This window comes from Rhea americana, unplaced genomic scaffold (assembly GCF_003343005.1).
Source record: "Rhea americana isolate MKP2758 unplaced genomic scaffold, rheAme1 scaffold_1, whole genome shotgun sequence".
NCBI classification, from domain to species: Eukaryota; Metazoa; Chordata; class Aves; order Rheiformes; family Rheidae; genus Rhea; species Rhea americana.
The window spans coordinates 10,562,090-10,577,167 of NW_028185038.1; the positions used below are offsets into that span (position 1 = coordinate 10,562,090).

The 15,078-nt window shown below is 37.3% G+C and overlaps 1 protein-coding gene across 1 annotated transcript in view; it reads right to left on the minus strand.

The window, feature by feature from the left end:
- The window catches only part of LOC146601832 (protein piccolo-like), a 177,975-nt gene extending 162,953 nt beyond the window's left edge, over positions 1-15,022 (minus strand). The window contains exons 1-2 of the mRNA XM_085325757.1: positions 14,538-15,022; positions 7,468-8,722 (exon numbers count right to left, since the gene is read on the minus strand). Coding sequence (XP_085181883.1) covers positions 7,468-8,722; positions 14,538-15,022 — 1,740 coding nt within the window. The remainder of the gene's footprint in view (positions 1-7,467; positions 8,723-14,537) is intronic.
- Positions 15,023-15,078: the final 56 nt, after the last annotated feature.

Below are 15,078 nucleotides of genomic sequence, written 5' to 3' on the forward strand. Positions count from 1 at the left end.
TACTGTATCCAGTTCTGGGCCCCCCAATACAAGAGAGACATGGAGCTACTGGAGAGAGTCTAGTGTAGGGCTGTGAAGATGATCAGAGGTCTGGAGCATCTGCCTTATGCGGAACAGTTGCGAGAGCTGGGCCTCTTTAGCCTGGAGAAGAGTAGACTGAGGGGGGATCTTACCAGTATCTACAAATACCTTACTGGAGGCTGTCAAGAGGATGGGGCCAGACTCTTCTCAGTGGTGCCAAGTGATAGGATGAGAGGCAACAGGCACAAACTGAAACACAGGAAGTTCTTCCCTGTGAGAGTGACGGAGCACTGGCACAGGTTGCCCAGAGAGTGGTGGAGTCTCCTTCTCTGGAGATCTTCAAGGCCCACCTGGATGCAACCCTGTCTAACATGCTCTAGTGACCCTGCTGAGCAGGGGGTTGGACTAGGTGATCTCCAGAGGTCCCTTCCAACCTCAACCATTCTGTGATCTGATATTAAAAGAAGACAAGAGAGTTCATCAGGAAACATTGTCTCAAGATGCTCAAGAATGATGGTATGTTCCAGTCAGCAGCATGTTCCCCATGTATCAGTTCCACGAACTGCAGCAATAGATATAGGCACTGTGTTTTCGTGCTAAATCACTGTTGGAGTAAACTTTTTAAACAAACAGTTTTAAAAGACTATTTTAAATGTTACTAACACCTTGAAGTTATTTTAAAACTGATAAAATGCATTACTATATGAACTGTATTACAATGTTTTCACAATCTTAAAACATATTTCACTACTGTTTACTAATAAAAAAGCTACAGTTTGCACATGAACTATGAGAATTTGGAAAACTTATAGCTTATATAATTTTGATTATAAAACAAAATAGTGAATATAATCTTTTGACTTTTTTTTTCAATACTAAATAAATCCCTAGAAGTTAGTTTTTACATGCATTATTACATATACATGTAATACAAATATGTATTTAAGCTGCCTCATACACAGTACAAGGAAAAAAAATTAAACACAGCTCAGCACACTGCATTATGCATCACTGCAATAAATGCTGATTGCTTTCATGTTTTGCATTTAGGTTTAACATATTGGAAATACATGAATGATTAAGACAAGATACAACTGTGAAGCAAGAATACAGCAAAGAAGAGGTTAATAAAGTTCATCTGGGCTGCACAGAGTGTCTAAGTGAAAATCACTGGGATTTGAAAATAGATTATTCCGTCTGCTCAGAGCAGGGCTGGGCCATCCTCCTGCCCAGTGATTACCCAGCAAACAGCATCTCCAAATCACGTGGCCTAACGTAGTAGTAAATTACAGTTGCTGGGCAACAGTAATACTGGTGCAGATGGCTCACTGCAGTTGACATCTTTAGCTATGCAGATTAATTTATTATTTACTGGTGTTAAAAACTGGACAGGACAGTTTTTCTGGGCTGATGATAAAGCAATTCAGAAATACTATAGAATATTGTCTGTTAAAACAGTGAAAAATTATTTGTCACTTATAGGTGTTATATTGCATCTTCGTGTTTTTTGCTTTCATTGTGGGGTGTAGGGAGAAACCACACACACCACTATGGGGCATCAATATCATTAATGCATCTTTTCCAAATTATAAGACAGCAATGTAGGCATATAGACTTCTTCTGAGAGAGAAATAGTATTGGACTATATTTAAGAATATTCCACAGAGAAATAAAAATCCTTTCTTTCATAACTCCTGTTATTTGAGGATCTTTACAATTTTTCAAAATGCCTGTGTGAACTATGTGGACTAAAGAAACTATTAATTTGATCACACACACACACACAAAGACCCCACGTATAATCTCCACTTACATATAAACTACAGTCTTAGTAACACTGGGACATCCCAGATACACTTGGAACCAAAACAAATATTATGCACCGAAAGATTTCAAACTTTGATCATTTTTAAAAAGATAATTGACTGAACAAGGCCTGTCAGATGTTAATCTCTATTCACTGTAAATCCAGAATCACTCCATCCTCTTTTACAGAATGCCACTACGTTTATTATTGCAAGGCTAAGAACTGATATCTGAATTAATATGTTGTGAAAGATTTAAGTGCTTTATTTTTTTTTCTTTACATACCTCATGATTAAAACACTTCATGGTCAGTTCAAGTCCTTACTTTTTTTTCTGCTTTATTTTGCTTAATTTATATAACTGTAAATACACCACTCCAAGGCTAAAATTACATAGGACTTGTAGAGTCAAAGTTGTTTCTCCTGCTATAAAAGAAGCTTAGACTTTGTGACATGCCACTACCTGTAATGACAGTAGTTTTTTTTCTAGTCCATGTTGCATTCTGGTTCTTACACACTTTTACCACACCACAGTGTTCAGTCTGTAACTTGCAGAGAATATTTGAATTCAATCAATAACTTTCTTTACTGCCATGTGATCAACAAAAATTTAATAAAGCCACTTCTATTAATTGTATTCTGTGCTTAATCAAAACCTATTTGGATGCACTACAGGAATTACAGTTAGCTCCTTTACATATACGAATACTACTTTAATTTATTATACAGCCTTTCTTTGTATAAGCCAATAACAATGATAACCGAGGAAAATAAATACATTTCTAACTGGTTACATTCTCTTCAGTTACTGAAAATATATAACTTCTAAGTATGTCCCACTCTTCAGAATACTTGGAGATATAGCGTGTTAATAGAAACAAATACAAATACTGAAAATTTTAATCAATCATTATGAGCATTTTGATTCAAATGATGATACCCTTAAATCACATATGACTCTGATACGATCATATACAAAAACAGAAGCAGAAAAAAAAACAGCAGAATCAATGTCGTGTCTAGAGCAACAGATATGGAATTTTCCTATGTCTACTGGAAGTGGAAAAATAAAGAAAAAACATCAGGAAAATCTTTCCCATTCCCCCCACTCTGGAAAAGTGAAAAAAGAAAAATGGTATAGATACATTATAACATTTTACTTGACACGAAATGATATATTTCTCCCCCTTCTCCCTCTTTTTTTCTTGCCATTAGCATTAAGTCAACTTTGACACAAATATCCCATTTTCAAAACTAGCCAGAACCAATAAAATACTTTTAGAGTTTACTTAACCTCCCCTGTCCAGAAAAATCTTTGAGCAAGTAAATAAATCCTACACCAATATACACAGCTTCACATTATCTGAACAGGCAAGTAATTTTCAACAATATTACACCTGGCTCCAAGATTTACTTTAAATGGTCTCTCAAAAACATACTGAAGCAGTGGAAGAAATGCAGATTGAAGTAGAGAAATTGTATGAAAAATAAGCCTTCCTTAAAGTGACTTAAAAGACAGGCATTCCCTACGCACACACATTTGTCAAGGGACAGGCTCGTGCAGGAGAGCTTACATACTACCAAGTCTCCAACATTAACAGTTTCAACATTCCACTTTATTTCAACTTTACATATGCCCAGCCTAAAGAATGTAAAGATATATTATTACAGCTTAAACCATGGTCCAGTCCATGTTGTGCACATCTTCCCATGAATAGCTCAGAGGGAAGGAAAATCTACTACGGATATCAAATACATGCACCGGTCATGAGATTAAAGCTGTAGTAATTCATTCTTTTCAGTCGTGTGTTATCAAAAACTATGGATAGATGTTTAAGGAAATGCATAGTCTCTTGGATGTCTCCGCTCATTTTGAAGAGCCTACTGCTGTTTAGGTGATCTACAGGGCAGAATCTTCTTTTGGGGAAGTGCTAGTTTCTGTTGCTAACAGCTCTTGAGAGTAGTTGTGGCAGAAAAATTGGAAAAAAATGCACACTTGATACAAGATTCTAATGCACATGAAAGGAAAATGGAATACAGAACCAGTCATCAAACCTGTTTAGCTTGCTTTTCCGTCTACTTTATGCAACTGTTGCTAGGCACTCATATACCATGGTGATGCATGGAATATGAATACCAAACCAGACAGAGAGATATATGTTACCAAACACACTAGGTATGGTGTGTTTCTCTCTAGACGGCTGTACAAAACCAGGACGCAGACTGTACCTTTCTCCAAGGGGACTGCAGCATCAGATAGTTCAGAGAAATAGTTCAAGGGGTCTGACCCTGTGGCAACACAGGTATCTCCTTCTGGTCTTAGTTACAAAGTCCTCTCTACTGAGTTAAAGTAGATAAAGGTAGACTAAATAACATATGCTACTGCAGAGGTCTGAAGGGAAAAAAAAAAGAACAACAACCTGAATCAGTACTTTTTATCACTGTTTTAAAAATGTATGCAATCTTCTCCCTGAGTCAGTTTGTAAAGCCCACTGTATCCCTTCCAGAACCAATTAGAAATATATAATATAGAAATATGCAAATTTAGAAAGAGCTATACTGGAAAAGTAGTTCACTGTGTTAAGGGTGAAGACTTAACTGTAAGAAACCTAAAGAAGGTGCCAAGAATTTCTTAAGGCACTTCAAGCAGCTTCAAAGGTAAAAGTTGGAGAACTAAAATATAAATCTTCTTCTAAATGCCTTTCATTCTCCTCACTTCCATTTTGGAAATACTAGTTTGGGGACAGGCAATGCACTTTAAAATAACAATAAAAATAGAGCCTATAAAGTCTACGGGAAAGGTAACACCACAGGAGTGCAGAATTTTAAAACTTGGCAATAAACAATATTGAAGGATAGCGTGGAAAAGTAGTATGATAATAAGAGGAAAATATACATTTCAGAGAGCATGAGTAAGAGACAAAGACTTCTTCAATAACATTTTTAAAAGACTTAAGAAAGATCAAAAGTAAAAATTATATAACAATCAAGAAAATTGTACAGCAAGATACAAATCTTTGTATCTTGTATTTTCATGACAAAGTAATGTGTGACCTACTGTAAAGAAGCAATCAATAAAATTGTCAATAATGTGACTAGTCAAAGAAAAGTGAAATTAGAAGGGAAGTTTGAGAATAACTAAGCAGATCCAGGAAATTTTTGAAGATGAAATTCTAAATTATATTTTTCCAAGTGCCAGAGCAGGTTCTACTTCTTTGCTCCAACTGTCCAGTCACAAAAGCCAGATGTGATTTGCATTACACTGCACTGCAGATAGGAGCAGGACATCCACAGTGAAGTTCCAGCAAAACAGCTGGAGGTACAAAGCTGAGCAGAAAAAGAGAGCTCTGAGAAGGAGCCATGAGATTTGATGTTAGAAGTGCAATACTTTCATTTACTGAAAGGATTTCATCATGAGATAAATGCATACCCTATGTTTATTTCAATGTGCTCTACGAAATGCAAATTTGCTTTTACATATGTATGTAATCAGTGCTAAATGCAGCTGTGCTATTGTCTTAAAGTCCCAAATTCCATGCTAATAGAGTACCTGCTTCAAAAATTAATAATTATTCATAAAACTTCCAAATACTTTGAGACTTTCTTACATAAGCACTCTCTAAATCCATTTCATCCAAACACAGCAAGTCAATGGTCATTTCCACAGAAAATCTGAGGTTTTAAAAGGAAGCCAATCTTGGAGCTCTGAAAGATTTGAGGAAAACTCAAAATTTGTGAGGTGCTCACAAATAAGTTTAAAATGTTTTTATCTCAAAAAAAAATCTGTCAAAACTCAAATGTAAAGTTTTCTTATGAAATTCCCTCTGACTTTAGCATCAGTGTCTCACATTTCTTGTTTGCTATATATGAATATAGATTTTTTTTCACTCCAAACTGTCCAGAACCACATATTGACAATGTGATGCAGAAGACCAGGTCTTAAATAAATGTTAACTTTACTTATACAGGCCCTGATAACAATCTTTGAGCATCTAGGTGCAGATGCTCTGAAATTTCTGTGTAGTGTTGTTGAAGTCACTCCTCTTCTAGCCTAATGGATCTGTTAACATTTAATGCCAGCTGTCTCCATCTCGAATTTCCTTAAACTCAAAGAAGGGAATACTGTCCCTAAGGATGCAATCCACTACCAAAGGTTACTACTAGTCTTTCAGGTTTAAAATTGCAATTTCAAAAATGAACAAAAGCAACAAATACATTTATTTTCAAATGTAAAATATTCAGCTAAAAATATCCCTAATAACGTGTAGGGAATGAAATCATTGCAGTATTAAGCAAACAAGTTACCCAGAAAGGCTGTGGAGCTCAGTCCCATTGGTAATATTCAAAACTCACCTGGACAGAGTCCTGGGCAACCTACTTCAGCTGACACTATTTTGAGCAGGGGAAGTGCCTTCCAACCACAATTATTTTACTACCCTGTGATTATAAATCTGGTAATATTATTTGTTAGATTCAAAATATAGTAGCAGTCTGTATCTCTTCCCATTGATATCTGATCAGCTAACCTAATAGCAAAACAAGACAAAAAATAAGCTTCCTAAATACCCTTTTTGGTTGCTTTATCTCTGCTTTTTTTTCTTTGATACCAGGTCTGCTACATTTGAATTTCTATAAATTAATAAAAGTTTTCATACTAAAATCAAATGAGAACAAAAAAAACAGTGTAGATTTAAGAATCAGACTATTTATAAGCAGTTGTTCAAGCAATAAAAGATCAGATGTTAGCATGAAGCCTTATTCTCATGTAGAACAAGAACAAAGATATGTATTACAATGTAAATCAAGTTGCTGCAAACATTAGGTTAATGCAAGTTCATTTGAAGTCTACTGTCCTAATATTACTTTCTATGTTGTTTCCATGTTTCATAATTACAGTAGTTATGGTGATCCAGGTTAGAAATAGTCCACAGAGATCTCTTTCTTAATATACCACTAGACTGAAAAATCTGAGTATTACCAAGTCAAAACCCATGACTCAGGCTTCCAGCTAATGAACACCGGAACAGTTACAAAGCAAATCCACCTCACATCCATTTCCAAACTAACGCTCAGCATCTGTGTGATGAGCTTTGCTAGAAGACTATAGAAAAAAAATTATTAAATGTTAACATATATATAATTAAAATCATTTCCCACAATCTATGATGTGTATTCTTCTTTTTTCACACTTCAGAGCAATGAACTTGGTTTCATATTTTGTTTATCTGGTTCTTATCGCAGCAGATTTTACTGATTTATAAATATATTAGCACATGATGCCTATAGTGGCCAGGTTATAAATGTGGCAAGTGAGTGCTCAAAATCAAGCAAAACAGATCCTGTTTTTCCTTACCCCTCCTCCCTCCTGATCTTTTTCTTTTTTCTTCTTTTCCTACAAAGGAATAAGATAACCCACTTCCTCTAAACACTTTATAAACACAGAAGTATTATCTTCTTTTATCCTGATTTCACATCCTTTACTGATACATAATTTTCCCCCAAAACATGATTTTTTCCTCTCAACTTATTAAGACTTTAAGTGATCATGATGATACACTGTAACAGCTCTGACCTTTCAACATAATAAAGGTACGCTTATTTTCGTGCTCTGGTAATGAACATGAATTTAAAAGTTACTCACCTCTGTTATATGAGGATTAGGATTAAATCCACACAGACTGCAGACCACAGTATGACACTGGGTGCACGTACTGTAATTGGCCTTTTCTGGAGCGTGCAGCAGCAGCTCGGTGGTAGTGCAAAGAGGACAAAATGTTTTCTTTGTGGCTGATTCAGCAGGTTGGGCTGCAGTGGCTGGCTTTTGCTGCGAGGGCTTTTCAGGCCCTGGTTGCTGACCTGGTGGTTTTGTAGGTCCCAGTTGCTGTGCTGGGAGCTTTGTAGCCCCTGCGGTCTGAGGCGACGGTTTTGTGGGCCCTGCCTGTGGTGGCACTTGTTTTACAGGCCCTGTTTGCTGCAGAAGTGGCTTACCAGGTCCAGGCTGTGATGGCTGCTTTGCAGGTCCTGTTTGCTGAGCAGATGGCTTTTCAGGTCCAGGTTGCTGGGGAGGCTGTTTGGGAGACCCTGTTTGTTGCGGGGACGGCTTTGCAGGACCTACTTGCCGTGCTGGCTGTTGAGATGGTTGTTTTACAGGTCCTGGCTGCTGGGATGATGGTTTTGTGGGAGGTGGTGCTTGGGGTGATGTTCTAGCAGTATCTGGTTGCTGTGGTATTGGTTTTGTTACGCCTGGTGACGGTTTTGCAGAAGTCTGCTGTTGAACAGGCTTTGTTGGTTCCAATTGCTGGGATGGAGATTTTTGTTGTCCTCGTGGCTGGGATGGCTGTTTTGTTTGTTCTGCCTTAGAATCAGTTGGCTGACTAGAGCCTAGTTTCTGAATTTGCTTTGGTTCCCCAGGTTGTTGCTGCTGAGGCACTGGTTTGGAAGACTCAGTATGCTGTGGGGTAGGTTTGACAGTTCCTTGTTGCTGAACAACTGGTTTTGGAGACTGTTGTTGAGCTGGATGTTTTGCAAGGCCCCTTTGCTCTTCAAGTTTTCCCTGCTCTTTCTGAGCAACTTTTTGTTTCCTACCAGCTTCTTCTTGGGCTGCATTTGAATCTGATATCAAATCAAAAGGATTGAATTTATTCACAACTGAAGTGACTGCACTCAGTGGATTGGCTTCTGAAAGAAAACTGGGCATCATACTTGGCTTCTGATCTTCTTTAAAATCTGTCCTGGACTTTGATTCCCTTAGACTAATAGAAGAAGGGCTCCGTCCGGGCGTCCGTTGTTCTGTCTTCAGTACATCTACTGTTCTGCTTTTACTTAAACTAGATGGTCCAGGATCTGGAGGCTTACCTGGCTGTCTGGGATAGTGGCTTGTATCAGACTCAGGATGTCTGCAGAGAGAAGGTATAATAAAATTAAAATAATGCAGAGCACTTGAAAAATAAGTTAAAATAAGACATATCTGTGACCCTGAAAGTGCTTTGGTAATGTTGTGAAGTTTCTAGGATGTTTAAGTGTCTGGAAGATTACAATTTAGAACATACAGTGTATGTAAAAATATGTATTTAAAATATATATTATTCTAGAAAGGCTTAAGTAAATATTCACTCATATAAATCAGTATTTATTATTTAGAAAGTAATCTAATACAAGAACCATGTTTATCCAGGTAATTTTCTCACCAAGAAGTATGAAGAACTCAGAGTTACAATTATCTATTTTATCTAAATCCAAATCACAGCCTCTCCACTCTATCTCTTGGGATGAAAACATGGAGAAACAGAGAAGAGTAAAAGAACCAGAGGTGTTTGAAAATTAATAGATCAAAGCATGGCCATCTGAGAAAAACACTGTGCTTCAAAAATATTTATGTAACTGTTCTGGCTATCTGTACAAAATTTGGATATGTTTCCAATTCAATATGCAACAGAGATTTAAATTATAAAGTCCCAGGCACATTAAGTAGATACTTTTTTTTAAAAGAAAAAAAAATCCATTGTATCTTGGAGTATTTCGTTTGCCACCCATCCACTTAGGAATCAGAAAAATTTTAGGACAGATGAAACATATGCTAGCTCACAGAATTAGTTTTAAAGCTATTCCATGAATAGAACTATTATGGAGCCTCCTCCCCAGAATCACCCCAACAATTTACTTTATTTAGCAATAAAAAGAATCTTTTATGTAGAAACTTTTCCTAATTCTCTTAATAGTATCATTTTGCTTGTTTTTATATAGAACAGAAGTCTAATAAAAAAACAAAATCAAGATCACCTCTATGTGGCACAGTGTCCTACCTGTTGCTATACTGAGCTGTCATTTTAGGAAATCATGTTATAGTCAGTGCTACTGTATTTTATTATTATTATTATTTTATTTTATTTTTATTTTTTTTTGCTAAAGGACGTAGCACAGTGTTCTATTCGGTGCTATCACTGTGCTTTCGCTGAAAGATACAGTGTTCACCTCAGTGCCATAACAGCGTTGCAACTACAAAAACTTCAGTTTTAGATTTGAGATATCCAGTTAACTATGATCTTGTTTTTCCAGACATGCCATTTCTTCTTATGTATTCATAAGCACAAGCAATCACTCATTGTATTTCACTCATATTCCAAAAACAGTAGAAACATTTAAAACTGTATTTCACATTACTAATATCCCCATATGCTTACTATTTCCCCAATTAATATTTTGAATTTTTATTATATGCCTAGTAATGGCAATATAAAAGGAAAAAATCTGTGTGGAAGCCATTTTTGTGCTCATAACTTTCACAGCATGCGATATTCTCACAATCTTGTAACTGATTTTTTGAATATTAGAAATTTCCACATGAAATATTTGTCAAGAATGAACTATTTCCAGGCTCCTGTGGCTCTGTTTATGCTTCCCTGTTCTCTTAAAATTATTGGCCTCAGTACTTAAAAAGTTTAGAAAATTAATATGAGACCCATTGAAGTGAGTAGAAGTGTTTCCATTGACATCAGTGAACTTTAGATTGGTTATCTCATTACTCATAGGAAGGATAGTTCAGAAAAGCCCAATCATAACCTAATTCCTGAAAATGTTTGCATCTTTGCTAATAATAATAATAATAAATAATTACAGTTTCATTAGCAACTAGGTAGGTCTATCTGCAGTTTAGCCTCTTGCTGTTTAGATGTGTGCATAATAGGATCATCCAAAGAAGTACTACTTGGTAACCGAAGTCACAACAGCCATTGTATTAGTGACAGTCTGGTACACTTCCAGCATTCATGCCTGAAAGTGTTCAAAACATGGGAAAGTTCCTTTCAGCAATGTAAAGAGCAAGGGGAAAAAATGGTACAATTAAAAATCAAGTCAGCAAACAGGGTACTCTGCTCAAATCTTAAAAACATGGAAATGTGAAAATAGGAGGGGGAAAGAAAGAAAGGTTGTTCTTAAAAATCAAACCTAGACATGAGTAGGAATAAATAACTGTGGGTCCCTTTTGGCATAGGGTTCTCTTCCAGCTTTCATTTTATGAAAAATAATGTTCTATAAGTGTCCACCCTGATCAGATGTCAGGATTTAAAATGTGACTAAACCCTATAATTCTAGGAGAAAAACACCAGGTGATTCTGCAAGATTGCTAGTGCAGACCAGACTTGACTTGCCTTTACACATAAAAAACAATGTTTGTAGACAACAGAGACAGATTGGGCTTAGGTACTGGAAGAAAAAGCCTTGAAAAGGTCGTATTTTTTAAGAAATGTTATCCTGTGAAAAGTCAGAATTGGTCCATTAGTTTTAGGTAGTTGGAAGCTGAAACCTTCTTTTCTATAACTATTTTGCAGCCACTTATAGACTATGATTTAAGAATTTTAATCCATCTGAATGATCAGCAAGCCCTCCCAATTTTTTTTCTTTCTTTTTTTTTTTTTAATTTGGCAAGAATTTTCTTATTTTTAAATATTTTGAGGTGAGAAAAATACAATCATTTTAAAGTCATCATTCCAGAATATCAACTCACCAAATAAAACAATTCATTCCTCTCTCACCTAATTGTACCACTGTTTCTCCTCACTTTGGCCTTGATTCACAAAGCTCATCTTTATTCATTTAAATAAATATTACAACCAAATCAAAGCTCACTTTGGAGTCAAGAGGCAGTTTAAGACCAATAGTATTGATCTAGCACTTGAATACCATAATTATATAAAAAAATGAAAATAAAGCAAGCTCTTAGTATCATTTATCAGTATCAGTAATCTCAAGAAAGAGCACAACTACTCTTGTACCCAACTGCACAACAATTAAATATTTTTATATACAAAAACAAGATATGAACAAACTTACACATTGCCCTGGTGGACTGCTTTGGTTTTTAAGTCTGTATGAGGATAGCATTAACAAAAATATACATATTTCCTCTGGAAAATATACCACAAATGTACTTTAAAAGTGTGACACTGAGAAAGGTCTTTATCAGCATTTCCTCTCAAAAATGCATACATTTTTTCCTGTTATTGTCTATTGTTATCAACGTAAAAAAAAAATTAAAAAAGCTTTGCTCAAAATAGGTATGTCTGTGATAGAAATAGTTCCCGTATTCAGCTTGGTCATCTAATCCTTTCAGATGATATAGAAAAATTGCTCAAAAAGTGTACATTTACATGATTATAGGGCCATATTATGAAGCTAGAACAATTCAAACCAGCTTACAAGTGGACTGTGTGTATTTCAGCTGAACTCTCTAAACACAAGTTTTGAAGACAGGTACTTGAAACAGGTTTGAATGACTTTTATAGGTGCTAAGGACACCAACCTCTTACTGCAACCAACAGAGCAGAACTCCAAAAACTAAAATAAAAATAAAAAAATAGCAATCAAAATCAGGTAAATCTGATTTAGGCAGCTCACTTCAGCTGTTCTATTTGTAATGCTTATGTTAAAATAAATAATAAGTATTTATTGCATTTATATCAACTTTGTTGTGGAATTATTAAAGACATTAAATCTCCAAGCCTCTAGAAGTACCAATAGCTACATCATGTATTTTATCGTGGTGGTGTATTTTATGGAACTTTGTATTCTACTACATACATTACCTACTATTAAAAGGTCTGTAGTTGCCAAAATTGTTATTTGATATCATCCATCAGGAAGATTATGTATACTTTAAGGCTTGGGTTGCTTTGAGAGGGGGTCTGAAAGCATTTAGAATAGGAAATAATTGCTCGTCTCTCAGATATGAGTAAGTAACAGCTGATATAATGAAAATCACAAAGCAAAAAAAAATCTAAGAGACAATGCAACAGGGACACTGTAATAATACAAGGCTACATAAACTGGAATCTGGAATATCTGCATTCCTCTTTTGATTGCCATTTCAGTCCTTCAACATTTAGACTGGCATATCCATGCTAGAAACAAGCTTCTGAGAACAATGATTGTAGAGTATCATTTAAGAGGTTTTTTTCCACATTTGACTTCTTTGACCACACAGACTACAAAAGTTTGAAGCTAAGGAACCTTAGCCTCAGTAGCTAGTTCTTGGCCTAATTTAAAGTCCAGAAGAGGCTGATCTCTAGTTCATAGAAGATTTTCACTCCTATTGATATCCACAGGTTTAATAATAATTCTCATAACTGTTATAAAATTTCAGCAGTGGAAAGTGTGGGAGGGGAGTAAGCGAAGCCACAAGCAAAACTAGAGACAAGCAGTAACCTCATTACAGTATGACAGTCACAAAAATAATGTGATGATGGGAATCAGTATAAAACCCCAAGAGAAACTAGCTGATAGGTTACTGTACTGGCTTTTAGTTAAAGCTGACATTTTAACTTTAACTTAAAAAGCTGTAATTCACAAATATAGACTATCTTTATTTTAAATAGAGAGTGAAAGCACTGTATGCTAATAAGATCAAAGAAGTTTCTAAAATCATTAAACATGTTTTTAGGGAAATACATTTATAAATACAGAAATATGCATACTGTAATCATTTTAGTCTAAACCTTCTATGGATATCTATTTTGCTTTATACCAGGAGGCTAGCATGAAACAAACTTTTAAAGTCTTCATGTCTTTGTTGATAAATTGTTATTCAAAGGGAGTTGTGAGCTTAGTTTCATACAACTAATACATGATTTTTTTTTTTTGCTTTGATATCTGTATCAGCTGGATCAATCCCTGAACTGGATAGAAAGTTATATTCTACACACACGTCCCAGATTTATGCTTGTATAATAAATATCCTAGACATAACAGAAAAAAAGGTTCCATTTCAAAGGAAAAAAAATGGAGAAGTGTATCTCAGATATAATTGCAATGACTTTGATAGTTTACGCAAGGATGAATTCGGTCCCACCCTCTTTACTCCTCTTCTTCTAGAATTCACTTATATAAGCTTGATATTATATAAACTCAATTGGCATTTATCTGGGGTGAGGCCAGAGCACAAGGACCGAGTTGAACAGCCAGCCGAGGAGGCTCCTTTCAGAAGCTTCCTTCAAGACAAACAACACACCCAGCCCTGGAGGCTGATAGCAGCAGACGAGCGATCCCCGGATCGCGGGCAGGGGAAGCTGGAACTTCAGCACCTCGGACAGCGGAAGGGGAGGCTACCGCGAACCCCGAGACCCAGCAGGGACAGCAACAGCACACCCCAGCAGCGACAGTTGTGGGCTTTGGGGGGGGTCACTGGATTTTTTTTAATATGGGCATTGAATTTATTAAAGGGTAGAGAAAGAAAGGGGAAGAGAATTACATTAGCTTCCCATACGCTCAATTAGGTAAAGCCACTACTTGGAATACTGAATTCTGTGGTAACCAATCTATTTTCCTCACCCCTCTTTACCTTCCAAAAGGGAAAAAATTGAGAAATAAAAGGCAAAAAATACAGATTGAAACAGACCTCTTCAATCCAAGACCAGTTAATGAAGCCAAATGATAGTTGTAGAGGTTAAGAATTGCCACGATAATGGCTAGCAAATACATTATGCCTAAAAGCTTTGAAAGGTTCAGCAATAATCTGTTTCTCCAGCAAGAGATGCTTACAAAACCGATCAGCCCTGGGAAGGCTTCCCTGACTACTATCTGAGCTGTGGGGCACTCCAACCCCATAAAGCACACACACACACACAGAAAAACGAGATGTTATCTGAAAATCTCCCCCACCAAAAGTAGCCATGCTCCGGGTCGGTGCGAGAGGAGGAATGGGCAGACGATGCAGCCCACTGGAACGGAGGATCATCGTTATTATTAGAAATCACTGGAGTGGGAAAAGCTACAGTGTGCAAGCTCCATCCTGGTGCCCGCACTCGTGCAACCGCCCCGTTCCCTCCCTCAGCCAGCCAAATGCAATGCCTGCTTCCGATGCAACGGGCCCGGATCGTATTGCGACTCGCCCCCCGCCCCAGTCGCGAGGAGAAGAAGAAGGGGGAAGGGAGGAGCGGAAGAAGGGAGATTTTCCGTGCATGCCTTTGCATGGGAGGCGGCTCCGCGCCGGCGAGGTTCCCCCTGGGCAGCCCCTGCGCCCTTGACATGACAGCGGCGATCTGCCTCCTCTCCTCCTCGCTCAGCTGGCTCAGGTCCGCCTCCACGCCCGCCGGGACGAGGTGCTGCAAGGGGGCCGCGGGCCCGCCGCCATCCCCGGCTCCCGCCGCCCCTTCGGGGAAGGCGCCCAGACCTTCGCCTCCTTCCAGGCTCGCTTCGTTGCCCATGGCCGCAAGGGTGGCTCCCCGCTCGCCTCCTCCGCCTTCGAGCCGCAGGCAGGGCG